The sequence below is a fragment of the Crassostrea angulata genome, chromosome 3 (assembly GCF_025612915.1).
Source record: "Crassostrea angulata isolate pt1a10 chromosome 3, ASM2561291v2, whole genome shotgun sequence".
Lineage (NCBI taxonomy): Eukaryota > Metazoa > Mollusca > Bivalvia > Ostreida > Ostreidae > Magallana > Magallana angulata.
The window spans coordinates 15,825,423-15,849,741 of record NC_069113.1 but is presented as its reverse complement, the minus strand read 5'-3'; the positions used below and the strand labels follow the sequence as shown (position 1 = coordinate 15,849,741).

General features: G+C 32.0%; 1 protein-coding gene across 3 annotated transcripts; it reads right to left on the bottom strand.

The window, feature by feature from the left end:
- Window positions 1-1,139: 1,139 nt before the first annotated feature.
- LOC128176233 (zinc finger protein 235-like) lies at window positions 1,140-23,194 on the bottom strand. 3 transcript variants are annotated; one of them, XM_052842409.1, is made up of 4 exons: window positions 20,825-23,194; window positions 16,041-16,076; window positions 6,083-6,755; window positions 1,140-5,581 (listed from the first exon to the last, which is right to left on the bottom strand). In XM_052842409.1, the coding sequence occupies exons 3-4, from the start codon at window positions 6,732-6,734 to the stop codon at window positions 4,890-4,892; spliced, it is 1,344 nt and encodes a 447-aa protein (XP_052698369.1). In that variant the 5' UTR covers window positions 6,735-6,755; window positions 16,041-16,076; window positions 20,825-23,194; the 3' UTR covers window positions 1,140-4,889. The 3 variants fall into 3 exon arrangements, with proteins under 3 accessions (XP_052698369.1, XP_052698367.1, XP_052698368.1); XM_052842407.1 differs by lacking the exon at window positions 16,041-16,076 and having other exon boundaries at window positions 20,825-23,193; XM_052842408.1 differs by lacking the exons at window positions 16,041-16,076; window positions 20,825-23,194 and adding an exon at window positions 19,405-20,814.
- Between the last annotated feature and the right edge of the window lie 1,125 nt (window positions 23,195-24,319).

Here is a 24,319-nt window from a genome sequence, read left to right as displayed (position 1 = left end):
AATGCATTTTAAGTTAAAGTAATGTTTTTTTTAGACCACAATCTACGGACGAGAGAGAGAGAGAGAGAGAGAGAGAGAGAGAGAGAATTCTATTGCATAAATAATTTTTATCTTTATCTTCGAGCCCCTTCGTAACAGGATAATTTTACAGTCATATCACATATTGAGCTTTGCAGTTCTCTACAAGATCTTTAAAAAGTAGATCTAGTGTTCTGTTGTATCATACTTTTTTGCAAAATTTTAAATTCTTTAAAATTTGTGCAAGATAGTTTTATTTATTTTATGTGAATGTAATCACATGGATGTAATTAGAAATACTGTTAAGTTCAAAATATTTTCGCAGCTTAATTTTATCCTAAATTTCCAATTTTTATACATTTTATCTATGCTAAGGGGAAATAACTCTTTTTCTTACTTTTCTCTCAGTTGTATGTCTAAAATAAAATGCTATAGTTTTTCTTATCCCAACAATTAATTTTAAAATATTTTTGTAGTTTTAGTTTTCTGATAAAGTTGACAATAAAATTAAACAAGAAAAACAAATTTCTGCCTACAAGATTTTACTTTTAACCAAAAAAAAAAATACGGTTTTTTATGCTAAAATATGCTTTAGTTTATGTTTATCTGGCATCTCAAAAAGTGTGATGACGTATATTTTTTCTAACTATTGATGAAATTTAAGTCTATTAAGTTGAAATCAGTTCGTTTTTTCAACTTTCATCGGAGTTACCTGAATCAACAACTGTTTATATATTTGGAATTTAATCCTACAACTATCTTTGAACCCCTTGTGAGACGGATAGAAGGAAGAGAGAGAGAGAGAGAGAGAGAGAGAGAGAGAGAGAGAGAGAGAGATTTAAACCCAAATTTCAATATGTTTACTATAGAAATTAGATAAAGTCTCTTGTGAAACTGTGTGTGCTTTTACCTTAATAACATCTGAATTTTATTTATGGTGTTTTTCTATCTTCCAATCTACAAAGCAGCACTATGAAGCAGCCATTGCATCCCACGATTTAATATTTCCCTCCTTACTCCCAGGAGGAAAATAAAACCACCTGTCACTCACAGCTGCTGTTATAAATCATAACTGTTGAAAAAACTATGCTTTACTAAAAAATAAAAACCCAAATCAAACAGAATCTTATATCCATTTTATTATTCACACTGAATTCAGATAGCAATATTTGTATTCTGTTTCAAAAATCCTCAATAATTTCAAGAACATTAATATACACTTGATAATCCTGAATGTTTTACATTCTTCTATTGCCTGAAATAAAATGTTGTTTGTGCATTTTCCCCATTTGACTGAAATTTTTGATAGTCTGGATATGTTTCAATTAAAACCAACTACTGTTATCAGTTTGACTGATGGCTTAAGCATGCAAAAGTTGTTTTTTTCTTCAAAAAGAATATATATATATATATATATAGCTATGTAAAATGTAGATAAGTTTTAAACTCAATTTTAGGAAAGAAAATTGATGTAGAAAGTGTTCTGTGATCAATGAAATGAATATATACTGCTAAGTGCATTTTGTATCTATATACAATCATTCTCATTTCATAGTAAATATGCCCAAAGGGAAGGACAGAATTTATTTTTGGAATGAAATGAAAACCCTTTCACAGCCTGGCCTGAACATTCATGTAAATGTAAATTTATTGCCACAAAAATTACCAAAATATAGTCCAGCTATCACTGACAGGTATTTTCCCTAAAAAAAAAATTCAACATTTCACACAGAAACTTCAAACTCATGAATATTCATTTAAATATCTGAAGAAAAATAAAACACACAGAGAATATCTAATTTTAAAAAAATTAAGCAATATGAGCTTTCACATGTGAGGCGATCCAAGCCAAATCAAACACATTAATTATTAGTTTAAATAAATGCTTGAAAAACAACTACACAAGTAAACATCAATATAATGCCCTATTAAACAAAACAGACATGTCTAAAAGAAAACTGCAGTATTAAAACTCTGCCAGTTTTAGTAACAAAGCATTAGAAATGAATTATAAAAATATGTCGTAACAGTGAAAATAAGGAACTACATATTTATAGACTGTCCAGCAAGTTTCTTTCTAGCTTACATATCTGTAGTTTGCAAATAAACTTGGATTGCTGTGTTTGAAAAAAATCAATATGAATACATTTCATTACAATTAAGTGATTGTTATTAAAGTATTAATAGGTAATTGTTGTTTATTTAAATTGTAAATCCTATAAGATAGTTGTATTATAGAATAAAAAACTGACTGAGATAGGATTGGATGGTCAATTTATAATTACTTCAATTTTTGAAAATTTACTTCAAAATCAATTAACAGAACATTACTAGTAAATATACCTGTATCTTTATCTTGAAGACAAACTACCATGTAAATACTTCAAAAGGGGTCAACACCTGTCCATAAGAAGGTCAAATTATCTGAGTTAACCATACAACATTCATATCATAATTTCTGGGTTTATAGAATTTCAATTATAACTAAATATACTCATACTTGCACATTTTCAAAATCCAGCTTAAAAATGATAATATAGCACCTCTTTTAACTATTGTTACATGTAAACCTGATTTTCCTCAACAAGCTCACTGAGTTATCCGGTTACGTTAACTGATTTTTGTTACAAATAAATGATAACGTGTTATTTTTTAATATTAAGCAGATAAAAAAATTAAAATAAATATATATGAATAAATTATAGTACATTCAAGTGCCGCCAAATTGGCTTTAATCTTAAACAGAGTGAGCTCACAAGACACAATTAAAAAAAATCTGCTTTAAAAATTTAAAAAGTTAACAGCATTAAAATTAATATCAGAACTGTTTTGACATACAGATGTACAATATCATAATTTAGTTTTGCAAGCATGTAATGATAAACAAGGGGAAAAAATCACTATGTACATGTTAATAAAACAACCTTCAAGTTTCAACTCCCTTAATGTCATAAAAATATTACAAGTTTAGAAATATCACATCAACCAAATAATGTATGCAAGCTCTATGGTTCATAAATTGTGCAACATCGAATTTTAGCAAGGAAATAAAATTAAACAACATCAATTAAGAATGGGCCAAAGTTTGTTTACATACAGTGGGGAATCATAATTAAACTTAATACAAAGCCAAATTTGCATTGCATAATACCACTTAATGATGTAAAGCCGATGTAAAAAAAAAAAAACAACCATTCTCTGAATAAAGCACACTAAATTGGATATAAATGATCATGACCTTATTGCATAAGTCTCCAACTTTGACCTTTATGGCAAACCAAAGGAAATGAAGACACGCAGAAAATGAACAAAAAAGAAGTCTAGATTGGATCAAATACAAAAGAGGAATTTTACATGCATGCAGACAATAACCAAATATCAATTTAAAAAAGTTGGTGTTATTATTTCCTAAATTTCTTTTAAAGCAATTACATTTTATAACATGAATTTTGCAAACTTTTACCCCTTTTTTAATATCCACCATTTAAAGTACATTATATTAAATGTAGTAACATACTATATTCAATAATTTATTCTGAATGCCATTAAGGCTTGCCAGTCCTCAGCCCCAAAAATTTCAAAGTGTTGTTAAAGATGTAGTCAACACTCTGAATAAAAAATCAAATCAATAACACTTAAGTATGGTATCATCTGGCATTTTATGAACTTTTATCATTTTCCAATCTTTGTTGTAAAGGAAAATACAAATGAATTGGAGGATCGGCCATCATTGACTGGTATTAAGGATTAATCAAATAACTCCATCCATTGCAAAGAATTCATATGAACAACCAAACATACACAAATACATGCTGAATAACTTTATCAAGCACATTGTAACAATTTTGTGTAACAAAGTTATGCTTTTGTTTTGAGCCTCTATACCGGAAACAATCATGGAAATAACCCATGGGTAAATATGTCAATTCACAAGTGTCAACACTATAATATATCATATGGCACATCAACTGGCAATTTTATAATAAAATATATCTAAATATACTTCAGGAATGTTTCATTGAAAATATATACAAAAGTATATACACGTATGGCAATGCACTATCTTAAATTTCGGACAAAACCAAAATAAAAGAAATGTTAAATAAATCATTTGACATCACCCTTATCATCTAGCATGTCTGTTTTCGCTGATGGAATGGAATATTTTACACACATGCAAACATGTGCAAAATTCAACTTAAGAATGCGATCAGAATATAAAGTACATTTTTATACTTATCACTAGTTTTAAGTTTTTTCAATATCAATGGTTTTTTTTTCAATTCTGAGTTTGGGATACTCTTTTCTTTCTGAATTACCAATGATAAAGTATTCTTGACAATTTGAGTAAGATCCCTGAATATATATATGTGTACATGTATACCCAATTACTCTTCTCTTGAGTTGGAATATCTCTTATATTGCATTAATTAAACTAATTGTCACAGGTGAAATGCATCTTATGAATACTGGAACATAAGCACTTTGAACAATGGAAACATTAAAATACAAAAGCACTTACAAAAAAAGAAATGTATAACTTTAAAAATACATGCATTTTACCACTCAATATCTTTAAAACTGGTAACAAAAAAATCAAACTTGTCAAACAAACAATTACTAAACTTAACAGATTCAAGATTTTTAAAATAAATACATAAACAAACACTGCATGAACAATATGGAAAAACTCAAGGAATGTTATCATAGTACATATAATGCCAAAAAAGTGTACACAAGACATAACAAATGGAATTCTCTCTTCTGGAAGACAATTAGGTTATACAATATGGGACTATAAACCATGTGATTATCAAAGCCCATGCAGCAGCCATAATATCTTGCTACAGCGAAAAATATTTTAAGGCACATCATAGCACATATTCTTGCTCCCCTGTAATGTCATGCGCTTTCTGCAAATGGATTCGCAAGGAAGATTCCGTGTTGAACCCCTTGAGGCACACTCGGCACCTGAAGTGCATTTTTAAATGAACTCCGAGCCCATTGAAAGTTGCGAAGCCGCGCCCACAGAATTTGCACTTATGGTTCAGTTGACTGAGAGCTTGCGTCTTGATTCCCGTCACTTTGTGAATTCCGAGGCCCGGATTGGTTCCCGTTCCATCTGAGTGAACACCCGGAACCTCCATGTTCCAGTCAATATCTTTCCCGTGAACACTTCTCACGTGCTTCTGGAGATCATAGCAAACTGAGTATTTCTTATCACAGTGGGCACATTCGTATGGACGAAATCGGGAATGGACCCGTTTAACATGCTGCTCTAAACTGTCGTTGCCCCAGAAACGTTTCACACATAAACTGCATTTGAATGGTCTGTATTCCCCATGATGCATTTTGATATGTCGTTTGAGATTTCCCATGTAGGCAAAACTCTTATCACAGTGTGAGCAGGGGTAAGATCCCTGCTCGGGCCCTACCTGGGTGTTGGGCTGTGGGCTGCTGGGCTGCGAGTTGCTGACCTCACTATTTGATGGTGGGCTGCTTGTATGTTTTGAGGTAGGACTGTCAGGGGCACCATTCTCTGATGGAGAGGAGGTGGGAGAGTCTAAAACATATGAATCAAATTACACATCAGTCTTTTTATCTGAAAGTTGTTTTCATCTAATGATAGTTATGATACCTATTATCTTTTTGTTTAACAAATCTTGGGTGATAGGTATACAGTAAAACATGGTTACAGTGAACACACTTATAATTAATTGATGCTTTCAGTGAAGTGATTTTCATTCCCCGTGACTTTATTGCATGTTGTAAACTTGACAGATATAACGAATTATGTTTATAATGAAGTCAAATCATCTGTCCCTGGCACTTTGTTATAAGCATGTTTTACTGTATACAGTAAATCATCATTATTGTGAACTTTCAGCATAATTAATTAAGCGGAAAATGCAAACCTAATGTCAAGCATAAAAGAATTCCTAAACCAAATATGACCAAGTTTTTTAATCTGATTATGTGGAAAAGTCCTGTGTGAATAGTTACAATTATTTCATGATGATAATATACAAGTATAATTGCATTAATTATCATTATCTGAACTCACATGATTCTGGTTTGCGAGTTTCTTCTTCCACTAGTTGGCCTGCCGTAGTAGAATTAGACAGAGCTGCTACTCTGGCCTGCTTGCATTGGGGTTCGTTGTCTTTCTGTATCAGCATTTCTTTATAATAACCCTGCAAAACCTCTCTATCAGACACATTTCCTAGCATTCTATCTGAATTTCCCATCATTCTCTCAGACACACTCACATCCATCTCCATTTGCTCCGGCAAATAAACAGGTATATGAGATAGTTTCCTCTTTGATCCAAACTCAGAGAATCTAAGAAACTCTTGAGCCCTCTCCTCCAACTGCTGAGGTGTCAGAGAAAAACGATCCATTCCGTCTTGATCTCCTTTTGAATTCTTCATTGAATTTTGGTCACTACAGGTTTGATGACCCTGGTCGTCAGAATGAGTTTGCTTTTTCTGAGCTGGTTCAGGAGTTATTGAATCATCTGGTGGATTCCGTTTTGGACTCATGTGAAGATCCAGGGGAGAACACGGGGATTCTGGCCTGGTGAAAGGGAAGGGTTTTTCCATGGGTCTCATTACCTCAGAGAAAGATGGCAAAAGTTCCCTCCCAAACTTTCGTACCGTTTCAGGCTTAAACAAGCCATTTAAGGTTAGTGAAGAGTCAGTGAAGAAATCATTCATCTTGCTGCCTCATTGAGTGCACTGAAATTGAAAAATCAAACTTTTATCATCAATCAAAATTTATTTACCACAGGGTGTTTTATTATATTTAAATTAACAGCTTACTCCCCCCTACCAGGTATAATCACTGAAACTGATAATTTCAAAATAAAAGCTAAGCATTCTCATTTTCTTGATTATCAAAATACTAAGTTGTTATTCATTTAATAGTCTTCTGAAATGACAATATGTTTTTACAAGCTCTACGGGACAGTCATAATAACAGTTGTGCAGGTAGATGCATTTATCAGATAAGATTTCATCTGATAGTTTTTCCTTGTATGTTTTTATATATCCAAAAGGCATACTCTAAAATTTGACCTGGCCTGGCATGGCCTCATTTTTGGTCTAAAATTTGGCTTGGCCTCAAAAATTGGCCCCTTCAAAATTTTTATCATTTTAATTACATGTAGTAATTTATTCTATAAGATTATGATCTAGTCTGTTTTCTTAATTCTCAAGTAGTTAAGTATAATGTCATTTGATAACTGTGATAATGCTGATAACTTCCAGCAAAATGCTATTAATATAAGTGTACAATTGTATATAGAATGCATGTGTAGTGTTATGGAAAAGGTCTTTTTATATTGAGTACGTTCATACTAAGACTGAATTAAACAAGTTTGGGACAAGGCCAAAAGTGAGGCCATGTCAATTTTGAGGCTAGACCATGTTTTAGAGTACGCCATATCCACAATTACTGTATAGATTCTCCATCAGGGTCACAGAAAACTAGAGCCAATGCATTGTGGTATACTTAGGTAATCACAGATTACAAAGCTCACCGAGACGAGGCATCCCCTTAATGGAACATCACCTTTATCAAATTATATGAAAATCCTAGTTAATGATCTTGCCAATGGATTCATGCATACTGTTTTGAGACAATATTGTATATAATATGTTCATTTCATAAAGGATTGTAAGATACAATGTTTATCAATACAATATTACAAAATATGATACATGTGCTGCATCCTACTATACAATATATTATCATATGATACAATATAATAGTGTAATATCTAATGATACAATATGATATTTTAACATTTGATATGACATTGTATCAAGATATGACGTTGTATCATATAATATAACACATTATTGTATCATGTTAAACATTATTGTTTTTGATCACATAATCCAATATCATAATACATAAAATATGATACAATATTATACAATTTCATATCATATGCTTCAATATCAAATATTACAATACCATATAACATAAAACAAAAGAGTATTTATATCATACAATAATATATCATAGGAATAATGTTATATCATTTAACAACAAACACATCTATCAAGCAAGTTTAAGTGAGGTAGTTTTTTTAAGCATCTTTGGTAATGGAGATCAGTCTCTGCATCTGAAGATAACTCTGTGATTCATTCATATTATAGTTAAATCAACCATGAAGTTTGAAATAATACTATGATCTATTAAACATGTGACCTGTTCCAAAAAACTAAACCTCATCCAGCATCCGAAACCAAAGGCTCAGATTCAGCACTCAAGCTTGTCAGGTGCATTAGTATAATAGGACGCATCATCCATGCAATTTTGGTGAAGTTAAGACCAGTAGTAACTAAGATATCAATATAATCATCAGAGGGCACCTGCTTTAAAATTTTTAACCAGCTCTAAAAACCTTAACCTCCTCCAGCATCCGAAACCTATTGTTTATTAGATTCAGCATTCAAGCCTTGGCGAGGTTAGGACCAGTAATAACCAAGATATATATAATCATCAGAGGGCACCTGTTCAATAAACTTTAACATGCCCCCAAAACCCTAATCTCCTCCAGCATCTCAAATTCATGGCCCAGATTCAGCATCCAAGTCTTTTAAGTCCATAGGTAGGTAGAGATGCATCATCCATGCAAGCTTGGTGAAAACAGGACAAGTAATAACTTAGATACAGGACCTGCATCAAAAACCTTAACCACGTCCAGACGCTGATTTCAATTTACCACTGATATCGTCACTTATTGCCTCAGAATTTCTCCGGAACATGCAACTAACCTCCAAAAATAAAGTATGTTAAATTTACATCAATGTCGAGGGTCACCATTTTACATGTGAACAAACTGCACCACCTCAATTTACGGGTCTGGTGATGGTGTTTTAAAGGCTATCAGAGTCAAGTAAAGAGACGATATCAGTAGTAAATTGCACGAAGAATTTAGTGGTAAATGTACTAATTGTTTTCATAGAATTTGCATACAAATAAGATTAATCAGCCCAAAAGCAGCGCTTGTTTTTGTGTGCAATAAATGTACATATTTTTTAATGGGTGGCACTATAGCTCCCAGGTCGTCCAATCAAATTTTTCAGACCAGGAGCTACAGACCTGCAGCTAGAATCTAAACTTCCTTAGGATGCTTTCAAACAAGTTAAGGTGGAATAACACACCTGGATAAATTCACTCAAATTAACAGGAAACTTTATGATAATGAAAGATATAATGATAAATAAACTACAAATGTCAAATAAGCGAAAAATTTGCAGTTAGGGGATAAAAAATGAATATCTAAAATAATTATTCCAGTAAGTAACAACAAAAGCTCCGGCGGTATTCGAACTCGGGATGTACGGATCACAAGTCTGACACTTTATCAACTTGGCTATTGAGTAAGTTACATGTTTCAGTCCATAAAATCCTTTTAATAAAACGAAATGTTGTTTCAATCAGCAGTCAGCCATTTTGTGATGATGTGTTATTCCACCTTAAAGTTTTTCTGGCCAAATGGATTTTGAAATGTTTTCATAAGATTTTTCTCTTTATATTCCTATGTAAAAATCTTACCCCAATTGCGACACCAATCCTTCCCCCTGGGATCATGATTTGAACAAATATGAATTCACACTACCTGAAGATGCTTCCACACAAGTTCTAACTTTTCTAACCAAATGGTTTGTGAGAAGAAGATTTTTGAAAATTTTAAATTATTTCCTTTTTAAAGAGGGTCTGGCCCTTCACTTGCATAAAATTGAATTACCTTACCCAAAAAATGCTTTGTGCTAAGTTTGGTTGAAATTAGCCCAGTGGTTTTGGAGAAAATAAAACTATGAATGACAAGTACACCAACAACTCACAACAGAAAAATTTTGATCAGAAAAACTCTCGACTCAGCCTGTACGTGGCTCAGGTGATGTAAAAATTTGAATCATATCATATACAATAACATAATCAGGGCTCAATATTAACCTTGAAAAGAGCAAATGTCTTCTATTTAGCCAAAAACAACCCCTTTTTTTCAGAGAATGTTTCTATGTACCGCTTAATTTGTGTGAAATGTGGATTTTGTTGGTTTATAACTTATACTTAACTTTTGGCTTTGAAAATATTTCATAATTCAGTAATCCATCAGAATTATCCACCTGTGTTCCTTACATCAACCAAGAAATTGTTCTTAACAGTTTAATATGTCCTATTAAATAATCAATCACCTGTTGACTTTCTCTGCAGTATGCATATTTTCATTTTTCAAACTCCAGTGAAGCATGCAAAACAGGCTAAGGAAGATTTACAAATAGTTATGATTGAAATTACATAATTTTTTCTGCTTCTTATGCGTTTGTTTCATAGGCCTACACATTTTGTGATTTTTTAATCTTGTTCAATTTGATCATATTTATTGAAAATGTTTACTTCTTATTTATTAAAAAGTTTTTGATTAATTATCAATTCATTGTTCTGCTGTTGCTTTTGATTCACAATCATAATTACTGGTAAATGCACTTTTCCGCAAGTTGAAAAATATACATCCTTGAATTGTCAATTTCCCGGTGCGTATTTCTCTGATGTTTTCACCAAATATACACAGGTGTGTACAATGCACGAGATATTTGATAATCTAAAAATTTTTTTTTAGAAATTCAAGAAAAAAAATAATTTCTTTAACAAAGCACACGTGTATAAAAAACAAAAGCATGAATCTGGTTCTACGCAACAATTGATGAGAAGATCAAGGACCAATTGTATAATGTTGGCGATATCGACAAAGAACAGTGATGCGTCAGTATTATAAACTTATGTCTCAAAAATTGTAAACACTTGTAGGTATTTATATCAAGTGAAAAGCTGTCAATGTGACAGCAAACCGGGTTTTCATTTATGTGAACTGTATCCATAATCCATTACGTATCCAGTGAAATGGAGTACCCTATATGCAATATTTTGCCAAAAAATGACTAAGTTCAAAAGCTAGTATTTTTTTCAAAAATTATTAGAAATCAAATTCCTAGCAATATGCACACCTCTGATATATGTTCAATTGATCTGCAAAAGAACAACTTCCTATCTTGAAAACTGTAGGAGGATTTATCCGTACAATGAGGGTACCCTATATGCAATATTTTGCCAAAAAATGACGAAGTTCAAAAGCTGGGTTTTTCCATAAATTATCAGAAATCTAAAGGGTACCCGATATACAATATTTTGCCAAAAAATGACTAAGTTCAAAAGCTGGGTTTTTTTCCATAAATTATCGGAAATCAAAAACCTAGCAATGTGCACACCTCTGATATATGTACAATTGATCTGCAAAAGTACAAGTTCTTATCTTGAGAACTGTAGGAGGAGTTATCCGTACAATGAGGGCACCCTATATATATGCAATATTTTTCATACAAATGACTAAGTTCAAGAGCTGGTATTTTTTTCAAAAATTATTAGAAATCAAAATCCTAGCAATATGCACACCTCTGATATATATTCAATTGATCTGCAAAAGTACAACTTCCTATCTTGAGAACTGTAGGAGGAATTATCTGTACAATTAGAGTATACCCTTTTGGCAGATGCCCGCCCACCCACCCGCCCGCCCGCCTGCCTGCCATTTTCACCATTTTAATAACCGGATTTTTCCGTTGGAAAACCCGGTTAATAAAACAAGTGTTTAAAATAAATTGTTTTACTTTCTTTCACTCCTTCAATAATTTTTCCTCAGACTGGTGAACAAGATTCTGTAGAATGCTACGGTACATTAATCAGAGTTGATGTGGATAGGGACACAAACATACAGTGAACATGATCACTTATTTATATTTTATATTGAAAGAAATCCTTAAAAATATCTCTGTGTTATAAAGTTGAAAGTCGTGATTTTTTTACATGACCAGGCGGGCTACCTTGACACAAAATAAACTAGACCAATGCATGTAGACCAGACCAAACCTTTACTCATCCGAGTGGGTTCAACACTAAGACATGCCTAAATGTTGACTTGAGTCCTGATAATGATTATTACCAGTTGTATAACTATTGCTGGCAAATATAATACTGTTGTTATATAGAATATATCATATGATACAATATAATACATGTACTGTAATATAAATGAAACAATATGATATTGTTATATATCAGTTAACAACAAAACATTTATCAAGCAAATTTGAGTAAGGCAGGAGTTCTGTTTTTAGCATCCTTGCTGATGGAGATCAGGCTCCGTATCTGAAGCTACATCTGTGATTCATTTATGAATATTATCGATTAATCAACCATGCAAGTTTGAAATAGAACTATTATTTAATATGTTTTACGGTGAGTCAATTGTGGCGAGTGCAGCCTATGATTTAATATGTATATATGTATCATTATAAAAAATTAATTATGAAATTAATAGTATTTTACAAAAAGATGCAAAAGAAGTAAATGAATTTGAATACAAATTAAATTCAATATATCTTCTGTTTATTATCCATAATTTTAACACTACAGTATATAAGTGATACTTCGAGTTTTCATTGATTTATGATTGTAGAACTAGTTGATTTAATTTCGATAACATATTGTTGAATATTATATAAACATAATGTTCAATTCAGAGTTTTTTCCTTTTTAAAAGTTATTGTAACATCAGTTCACCTTGGCATATAAGGTTTTAAAGTGTTGTATACCCCCCCCCCCCCCCCCTTTAAAATTAAGGGTCAGCAAATTACCCGATATATGTGGAAATCACCCTAATCCTCTTAATATTTCTTTAATGTGAACATTTAAATGATTGCAAGTTACAATTGTTTCATGTCTCTGAAGAAATGTTCTCATTCGTTAGCTTTTTCAGGATCATGATTTTGAAAGGATTTCAGACTTTGGTTATTCAACTTACAGTTATTACATTTAGAGTTATTTCCCCTTATTTAACCATGATTGTGAGGTCAGAGGTCACATCAGTTTTGTGTCGTCTGGCTTTTTAAAAACTCCCCTGATAATTAAAACTATGCATAGCAGACTGTTTTATTGACCTAAAAAGCATGACATTCTTGCAATTACACATTTAGTCTGGTTCTCAAAAGTTTTACTTTGATTCTGGCAAGAATGTGAGAACTCCATTTGCAATGCTTGGAATTGCATTGTGGGTCAAAATTTACTGAGGTAGCTAAACACAGTTTCTTATAAAATCAGGGGTTTTTTCTCTGGGAAAAAGCATGATGGGTAGGGATTTTCCTGCTATTTTTATGTGGTATACATGAAAATTAATTTTTTTCATCCTCAACTGCATAATATAGAAGTTTATCTTTCGTGTACATGAAAAAAGTATGTAGAAAATTTTTAAAAAATAATATAGTGAGACTCTTAAACAAAGGGAGGTAACTCCCAAAACATCCAGATTTTACCAATGCAGAATTTCAAGAATTTTTTAGCGGGGAAAATAGCTCTTTACAAAGCTGGCGAAAGTACCCTGAAAATACTATAAAACGATGTCTAAGGACTTGCTCTTGAAAATGCATAGAAATTAAAACGGCCGATTTATATGCATTCTGCTGTTAGCTAGGGGGAGCCTAAAATGCATGGGTGTACTGCAATTAGAGGCATTTTTTTGTCTCTTTTCCACATGTTTTGAGTGCCAAATATATTATAGCATTAAGTTACATGTGCATTATTGTTAAATATTTACAAAATTCACAGTTTTATCTTTCTATTGATATATACCATGTTTTTACAATTTAGTTTTATACAGGTCAGTTTTGCTTGTCCCTCATCTAAAAACGTCTTTATAACATTACATATAAAACTGTGTTTTGCACCCTGACATGAAAATTTCTGATGGATCTATGTGCAAGAAAACCATTGTGATATCGATGTCACTCGATTGTATTGATGATAAAGGGTGATAACTCCTTTAATCTTATGTAATGGATCTGTGTACATTGTTTACAATTTATGTATAAATACATGTAGTCTTTAAATATTTTTATCTTGCTTGTTTTCGTGAGAGCATAAAATGGGAAACCATATTTACAGTGAATTGCTGGTCCGATACAATTTATGTACAAATACATATAGTCTTTAATTATTTTTATCTTGGTTGTTCTCGTGAGAGCATAAAATGGAAAACCATATTTACAGGGAACTGCTGGTCCGATAAAAACATGGCATTACTGGTCTGAGTAACTGAGGCCAAAAAAATCTGTTGAATGAATGTGAACTAGTCCAAATTTTTCAATTCACACACGCTTGCCGAAAAAGCTCGCTCCGCTTGCTATTAGCCATGTGATCTGTTCCAAAAAACTAAACCTCCTCCAGCATCTGAAACCTTTGGCTCTGATTCAGCATCCTTGCTTGTGGGGTGCATCAGATTCACTAGACGCACAATCAATGCAAGTTTGGTGAAGATAGGACCAGTAATAACTAAGATATAATCATCAGAGTGCACCTGCTCCAAACATTTTAACCAGCTCAAGACCTTAACCTCATCCAGCATCCAAAACGCATGGCTCAAATTCAGCATTCAAGCCTGTCAAGTGCATTTGTATCATAAGACACACCGTCAAGGTAAGTTTGGTGAAGTTAGGACCAGTAATAACTAAGATATAATCATCAGAGGGCATCTGCTCCAAAAACTTTAACCAGCTCCTTAACCTCCTTCAGCATCTAAAATTCATGGCTCAGATTCAGCATCCAAGTCTTTCAAGTTCATATGTAGGTCCAGATGCATCATCCATGCAAGTTTGGTGAAGAAAGGACAAATAATAACTTAGAGACAGGACCTGCTACAAAAACTCTAACTTGGGGGTCAAGTAGCCCCCCCCCCCCCCCCCCCCAATCCCTGGAGATTTTAAACTTGTTTAATTCACATAGTGAAATTATCAAACACAGCCATCCCCCCCCCCCCCCCAAAAAAAAAAAAAATCTTCTGCCTGAACTAAATGATAAATTATCCCTCAGACCCCTGGATCCACACATGTATTGTGATTTTGATTTACTTTCTTGAGATAAACTAATAAAACACAATACATTAATTAAAACATATCACCTAATGAATATATTTTTATTAAAATACAATATACTGTTGACCATGTTTATATCTCTAATGCGTGTTCCAATTATTTCCTTTAACACTGAGTACACCTGCACTCAGGTACAGAACCTGACACATTCAATTTTCAATTTTTATTGCAAATTGGCATGTACAATCATGGTCAGTGTGTATTAAACAGACATTTATTCATATCTGAACTATAAACTTTAAAATCAGTTCTAGTATTAAAAGTAAATTTTCATGCAGCTAAATATAGCTATGGAAAATACATTAAGCCTTATATGGCCTTCACCTTGCATTACCTGGAAAAAGCTTTTTCCACGAATTTGTACATTTATTCAGAAGACTTTGTAATAAAGCTAACTTAATTAATACAAATGTTGTGGTTGTTGAGAGAGAGGGAATGTGTTTATTCGTTCCTAAAACCTGTACAATTTTGCTCCTCCGCAACTTTAAGGAGAGGGGGTCTGAGGGAGGGACAATGTGTGTACAATTGATTAACTGGGCTAATATGTGTTCTTCAGTTAATACGCCTGTGTTTGTTTGTGAAATAGAGATCTGGGCCCCGCAGGATATGTCAACTGTAAGTATGTGATAAATGTCAGGCTCAATAGACTTCTTTCTTTTAAACTACTGATTTTCCTGAAATTATAAATGATCCTATTTTATTAACAGGTAATTTAACTGCTGGTATATTTGTACATAAAATGAGTTCTGAGTATAGTAAAAAGAGAACTGTTATAAATATAGATTCACATGTTGTAAGTATGTTTAAAGAAAACCTAGACTATTCCACTTGTGTAATGATTATATATTACAATGTCATATGATATTATGATGAATTTCACACAATTGTTTCAATGATCTTGCTATCTAATCAAACTAAACCTATGATTGAAATATTGATTTAAACATATTATATGGGATTAAACATGTGATTAAAAGAATCTCTTGCATATTCATGATGACATGCAATTTTTATTCAACTCACATGGGTTTACTCGCTTTTTCTTTGCCAAGTGGACACCTGTTGATATTAATGTGGATAAAAGTACACAAAAATCAAAATACTTTCACCATTTTAGAATTTTCAAATCTCACAATATTTGACCAAAAAATATATGTTTAAAAAAATTTTGGTAATGTAAAATTTATAAAAGCCCCAGCTGGGCTTTCAGATTTGTAGTTAACTCTCTATCCCATTTATACTGTTGTTTATATATAAATATACACACATACTTTTTATATGTATTAAATACAATGGGGCAATCTTAAAAATCAAATTAATGAGTACTTCTCCTAACATATTCAATTTTCTAAAATCCAAAAAAGTGGCTGTTGACATGTGCATGCAATTTGAACATTTTTTTAAAATACATGTACATGTATGTTGAATCATACCCCCTTCCCATTTTTCAGATTTCTTTCCTTAAGTTTTGATTGCAAAGCTGTAGCAGTCATTGTGTTAAAGCCATATATGTCTTGACTGCATGTATTCAGTCATCTCATTACAATAAAACTTGACACACATTAAGATGACCTGATCCTTATTCCTTTATCTATATCACCTGTAACTTTTGCCTGACTACTGATCTCTTGCTATAAATTTCCTCCTGACTACATTAATAGGTCAAATACGTCATAAGGAACTTTTTAAGCAGGCACCTCATACAATTTTTTTTAAATAAAACCCTATCATGCACATCAATTTTTATGCAAATATTAGCTTTTATGGAGATTTTTTTTGCACAAACTTCCTTGATAAAATGATCAGTTGTTGACAAATTTGCTTATGAAATGAAAAAAAAAACCCATATGAATATATTATTTATGCACTGGGTTAGAAATAAGAGAAAAAAAATTATTCAACTGAACAAATCATAGAGTTCGTTGAATTTCAAAATTCACTGCATTATTCAATTTATTGTCAAAGGCTAGATCTCATATATACATAACTTACTTTTATTGTATCAAAGATGTTAAATTAATTACTAGTGTACATATAAAGGTGTACCAAAGAAATACTGGGAAGTTTTAAACAAATAAGTAAACTATTCTTGGTTTGTAAGGTGAATAACCTGCATACTAATTAAGGTAATACCGGTAGATAATTATGTGCTTTAATTAATATCAGAAAGTGTGTTACAGTTATCTTTAGCAATTCTCATGTTTGAATATTGAATATATTATTGTGTAATATACTGGTACATTTTAAAATGTCCATTGGTCTACATTTTGCTGGAGTAAATAACACAGGATAACACATATGTACAGAACCTAAAAGCTCAAGTTTCGGCCAAAGTGATGACATTCCTTTGATTCCCCAAAATTACAACTGACTGTCTGAATCTTATTTCTTTTTCCTTTCATCAGAATAATTGTTTTAGTTCTAGAGTTTGGTTTAAACTGTTTGTTGGGAATATAATATCAAAACAAAAGGTGTTTGATATCTTATATTTACATTTTCGAGTGTCTTTGCCTGTGATAGCACTTCGTATCGATTTTGTACTATATAACCCATAATACAAATGACGCCAAATTGAGGCGCCAGAGGGGTTTGCTTATTTATATTTAAATATTTAATCGTACGATGGCTTAAAATTATATAAATACATGTATAAGTAATAAGGAATCATTCTTTGAATATCATGAGCTGATAATTTCGGTTGGGGCGTGATCAAATCTATCATAAAGCCCTTCGTGCTTTATTGGATTTGATCACGCCCTGACCGAAATTATCAATGAAAAACAATGAAAACTTTTTAAAGAATAAGGAATTATTCTTTGAGTATTATGAGGTGATAATTTCGGTTGGGGCGTGATCAAATCTACCATAAAGCCCTTCGGGCTTTATTGGATTTGATACATAGTGTTATCACAGGCAAGACACTGGAAAATGTAAATATAGTGTAATATTAAATCACGCATCATTTGAACAACATTTGAAGCATGGTTGGTATCTTGCTTAAAAAGTATGCATCACTCATACAGGGAGTATAGTCAAGAAAGACCAAATAGAACCATTTTAAAAAGACCTTGGACTTTCAGTAGAAGGTAGCTTCTCATTTCTTGCTTCAATTAAAACAAGTTAAAAATGATGCTGTTTCAAGCGAAATATGCACCGATTGCATAGTCTTAACTCAAAAGCCAGGCAAATCATGTTGATTTCAGAGAGCCATGGCTGAGTGGCTGACAATGAAATAGACAGGGCTACGTCACATTGCTGTTTGTCACAACTACCCAAAGTCCAAGCTCTTGTTAAAATGGTTCTTCTAATTAACAGTTAGAATTATATAGTTAAATTAACTTATGAACTTACTGGTGTAATGCATCCTAGAGGTTATCGATGTTATCCATGTGAAATGTAGGGTTAAGTAATATCTTGGAGAATTGAACTGCTTTTAAAAACTTTAACCAGTACATTCTCCATCAAAATTTGGATAGGACTGAGGGTTAACAGAGTAATTTCCTCACAGTATCATAAAAAGGCGACCTGCCTAAACCACTGAGCCGTTTATACATCTGGATATATTAAAAGTCATAATCAGTTTCTGCATGAAGCATGACAGCTGGTATAGTGCATCGCAATATCAATAAATTCTCCAACAGTCATTTGATTTATTAATAGGTTTAGGGTTTGTATTCTCTGAAGAAGTAGACCTGCTTTTTTAACAGTTTTGTTGTTTGGAAATCGAGCAATCACAGCATGGATGGTACTACGAAAGTACTTTTGTTCAAAAAAGGGCCTTTGTAATGTATGCTTGGGAATGAGATCTTCTCTTAAAACATAATCCTGTTTATTATAAATAACCTTTTCTTGCTTTACAAAGCTTAAACCTGGCCAAGTCATTTATTCACAAAAAAATTCGTAGGAAATGCAGCATCTGAATCCTGGCTGGTACCGGTATAATGAAGCGATATATGCATCATACATGCATTTTTGGTCAATGGTATACGGCACAGATTTACTTTGAAATATAACTGCTCCAAAGATTTTAATCAGGGACGCAATTGCCAAGGGACTAGTCATGATATTATAAACACCCCCTCTTTCCCAGATAAAACATCCACCCATACATTATACATTGCACAGTATATCAATCCACTCAGGTGTATAAGGAATTTTAGTAGTTTTTGTATATGCACATCAAATACTTTGTTTTCACACATGCCATATGTCCTTCTTAATCCTAGCTTTCAATGACAAACTACTATATTTAAATCTAAAACACCAAATTCATTTGTCTGGTAGCAAGTGGGCCATAAAATTCTTTATCAAATGTCTTTTAACTATGGAAGTTCCTTAAAACAAAGTTTTATTTATTACTAAATGGTACTTTACATGGTTTACTTACATGGAATCAGTGAAAGTCAATATTTCATTCCAAGAAAACATGCAGTCACTCAAATTGGACTTTCTGAATAGACTTTTTTTAATGATTCATCTTGTTTGTGTGCACTTAATTTCAAACATTTAAATTTCTGAAAACTTTGCCTGGATTTAAAGCTTCTCAATTTTCAAGGAAGTCTTTCACTGGGTATTAAGCCTGCCTAGAAAAAAACAGATCTCATTCTACAGGGCTATACACATGACTATATACCTTTCAAAATATATTTCTATGCAACCTGCAGGTATTGTAAGAAACTCCCATCTCAGATTTCAGATTTCAATTGAATACTTTATTGTGTATTACAAAAGCTCCAGAAATAAGCTTGATCTAATATGGAAATCTGATTAAATCATCAGTTGGATAATTTTGCAATTGCCAAATAGAAAAAAAAAACAAACCAGAGAGTAATAGATTTTCTCTGAGAAAAAAAAATCCTTTCATAACTACATATATGGGTACAATGATATTACTTCTATTTCAAATTGTAAATTTTGGACATACGCAACGTATTGATTCGTAACTCATTGTTCAAATATAGATGTTATGTTAAAGCTTATATATATTAATATGTTTAATCTTTATTATATATAAGAATCAATTTCAGGCATACAATATGTGCAGTTAACACATAATTTCTTAAAGACATGAATTTGTTAAACCAATCAAGAATGGATGAAGTAAGTTTAAATTGTTCATGATATTTGTTACAATAGAAAAATCAAATGAAACACATTGAATTTTCAAGTTTATAGAGTGCGTTACAAATATAAATTATGATTACTGGTGGCAATTTTATGGTGTATATTGCTGATCTATACATGCAGTATCTGGTCAAAAATGAAAAATAATTACACACCCCTCCCAAAACCACTTATAACCACTATAACCAGTTCACTGGACAGTATATTTAATCTGATAAAGACAATGGTGATAAAATTGATATATATGTTTTCTGCCCATTTCCAAATTATGCCCAAATTTGACAATATGGTGCTGTCTGATTTGGTACTTTTTAAAGATGGCATGTACTTTATTTATAGTCTCACTGAAACATTATCAAATTATAGGGACTACAGCATAAATAAAAAACAGTTCCTTGTTCATCATGTTAATTAGTCCGCAGATCCAACATTCATACTTAATAAAGGAGAAATAGTAAAACATCAATGTAACTATATCATTTCCTTTCAGGTCGGTGACAATACACCTGTATCATATTTTAGCTATATCTACCCAGGCAATGTGAAGGTCACATCGACGTAAATATATTCTCTGTCCTCATACGACTGAAAACTTGTTATCGGGAAGAAATCAGGTCATATGGGACTTTACATAAAAGTACAACTTCTATCTTTTAACTTTATAAAGACTTTCAAACAGATACCTTTTGTGATCATTCTTCTTGTTACACTTTTGTAGAAACTTTTCTAAGTTTTGTCACAAGTTCCACCCCAAAAGGCTTTTGGTCCATAGACTGTTTGTGATCACCTCACACAAAAGAGTTCCACTGTTTACCTTTTCTAGGCATATTTTCTAGGTCAATGTTTACATAGAAACAACGCGCTTCGTTCATGTCGATATAAGGTATCTCACTTGTTTTTAATTGATAATAATACGATTTCTTATGAATACATCAACTGAAACAAAACTGTATTTGGGATACACAGGTCTACAAGTAGGCTTTTGTATTGGATTTTTATCTTAATCATACATATGTAGCTCATAGAAAAACATATCATATGAATTGGAAAAAAAATATTTATTCTTTTTTTAAAATCATAACTAGATAATCATGTCAAAAACTAATTAATAATACTTGGCTTTTAATTAAAACAATAACACCTACAATAGTATTTTTAAAAATATTTATTGACATTGACTTGTAAACAAAATTAAAACCATTGGCAAATGCCCAATATTAATGTACCAGGGTATATGAAAAGATCACTCGTTTTGATATCATATACTCAACATAAAAGAATAACATTTAAAAAAGATTGTAAATTAAATCTAGATAACAAAAAAACCCTATTTATAAATATATGCGTTACATTTGGCGTGTGTGTTTTTATATAAAAAAATAACTTGATGAAAATATGGTTTTGATGAATTGAATATTTTTGTATAAATTCATTCTTGTAGACACTGCATGGTCTATTATGTAGTCTTTGTTTCAGTGTTCGTTGAATAAACTTCCTTGATTAATAATAAATTGATTTTTCTTCAATTGATTAATTTTGAAACAGAATGATTTTGTCCGATAATTTATATGCACTGTATTTTAAATACATGTACAAATGAACTCCCTATATATTATACATACTATATCCTATATACTTATTATGTAACTTGACCTATTATATAAGAAGGAGAGGATATACATAGGTTATGCATGTTGTCCAATCCTACTCGTATTATTCAATAAAATATGTTTAAATTACTAAATTAAAATATACTCCCAGATGTAGTAAAAAATAATTATGATTCCAAATCTTTATCTACCCACATTTACCATAGAAGGAGTACCAGTACGTACAATTCTACTATATCATGTATATACAGCTATGTACACCATATATTTCCTCACAATTTTCAGGTGAAAATTTCTGTAAGAGAATCTTCATAAATTTCTCTGTACAATAAAAGAGAACTGATGCTACTGCATGTAGTGTCGAAAATGTTGTTCATAATGTTACATCGATTATCCAGTCCCATTCCATTGTCTTTTTGATAAAAATTAACTAATTTGGTCATTGTCATGAAAATTGCCGTAGATATATGCAAGTTCCATTTCATTTTAAAATTAATCGAAGATATCGAATTTTTAAAAAAAAAACTTCAACACAGTTTGAAGTATATATCTGCGTATCGACAACAATACATTTAACATCAATAAATGATATGCCAATAAAGATTTCATTGGAACCTGTCATTTTATATCCCGTACTTTCATTTTACGGTAATAATATCGTGTACAATTGTATTTACTTTCTGAACAATAAAAGATGAAATATTATCAGCATTTTGGAACCTAGCTGTGGAGGATAATTTGAAATAAGTGCGTTTATTGCATCTGCATCTGACCCTTCTAGTAATTGATTAAATCTGGCTTTCTCCAAAAACGGTTTCTTCTGTAATCATTATACAAAGGAATGTAATTAAAATTCAAAGAATCTCATTTTATATATCATTTTCAAAGCAAAATGTACAAATTCGGTCTTCGGCAAGTTCACCAGCTAGTTTCTAATCCCTCACCTAAAGTGAGCTAAAATTGATCGCAAATATTTTGGCATATCCAAAACTACACCATTTTCTCTACCCAAAACTGTTTTTAAAAGGTATGTACACATAAGTAGATACATAATTTGAGAATTTATTCATAAACGATATTTAATTGACTCTGCATCTCTTTAACATTATTAAGTAAATCTGAGACGTCGTATCTCCTTTAAATTTTTTGGAAAAAAATCTATCGCACATATAGTTTTGCAGCCATCTTCTTCAGACTCAAGGGCATCTCTAGAAACTCAGGACGATCAACATTTAGTTCCATGCACCAAAATCAATTTGAGTCAGACATCATCAACTGTTATAATTAATCCTAACATAGCTATACATGTACATGTATTACTACAGAGCTGCATCATTAGTCTAAGATATAATTGGTCATCGTATTTTAACGAGAACTACGATTTAAAGTTTAACACTCCTATAATTATTTATGAAATGAGCTTATGCAGGCACGTAGCATCAGGGGGGGCCACTTTTTCTCGCAGCAACAAATTTTTTAAAATTAACATATAAAAAAATGAATAGTCAAATTGAAGTTACTAACCCCCCCCCCCCCCCACGGATTAGGAATTTCAAGATTTGGAGGGAAAAAAAATTTGGTAGGGAAGAAATTTTTTGGAAGTATAGTTGAGTTCCCCCCCCCCCCCCCCCACGGAATATGATTTTGAAGATTTCTGGAAAACTTTAAATTTTCTTATTTTTTTTTTTTTTTGCTTGCCAAGATTTTTTGGATGGGTCTGCCCCCCCCCCCCCCACTTTCAAAAACGATGCTACGTGCCTGTTATGTATACTGACTTCATTCTACGAATCAAAAATATATAAATGCACGTTTTTGCGAACGTGGGCAAAGATATATATCTTAAACTGACAATTGATTTTATCTTTTATAGTTATGTTAAGAATGGATGAGCCAAAGGGACAGCCGTATGCGATGCGGAGTGGCGTAACTAAACACCATCTGCAGTTGTATCGTACGTTTTAACTTAATGCATAAAACTTAAGATATTTGATGTAATTGTCGCTAAATAAATCGTTTTCAAACATATTTTGTGATTTTGTATTGATTGATTTTTAACTTTACTTGTCACTCTTTTAAAAATGGGATTGATGCAAGTACATGTGGTAGGCCTACTGCACAAACCATTTCTTCCTGGTCTCAAACATGTCCCTCTAATATTCATTTTTTAAAAAAAATTCAGCATCTTAGTTTATTAGTATGAGGTTTGATGACCAGGCCCCGGGGCAATAAAACTGAGATGAGCTCACTTTTGATCTCAGTCTCGCTTTTACAAAAGGAATATATAGTGGAAAAGTGAGACTGAGTTCAAAAGTGAGCTCGTCTAACTTTTATGGCCCCGGAGCCAGGTCATTATTTCGTATTTTTAAAATAATCTTACTAATGAATTTTTATAATTAAAAAAATTAAATATCTATATTTCTTTGGTGCAAAAATACAGCGTACCTGATATTTCCTGGCGTCGAATATAATATTTAATATAAATAAGATGTATAGACATTTACATTATAAACAAGCGTGCGTAATCGTCTTTACGACATCTGATTGGTTAATCAGCATATCTGGGCGGGG

Excerpts from the sequence above, each read along its gene's own strand:
- LOC128176233 (XM_052842409.1), bottom strand. The coding sequence starts at position 6,734 with ATGAATGATTTCTTCACTGACTCTTCACTAACCTTAAATGGCTTGTTT. Across the intron at positions 5,582-6,082 it reads AACTCGCAAACCAGAATCAT|ACTCTCCCACCTCCTCTCCA; the intron begins GTGAGTTCAGAT and ends CATATGTTTTAG.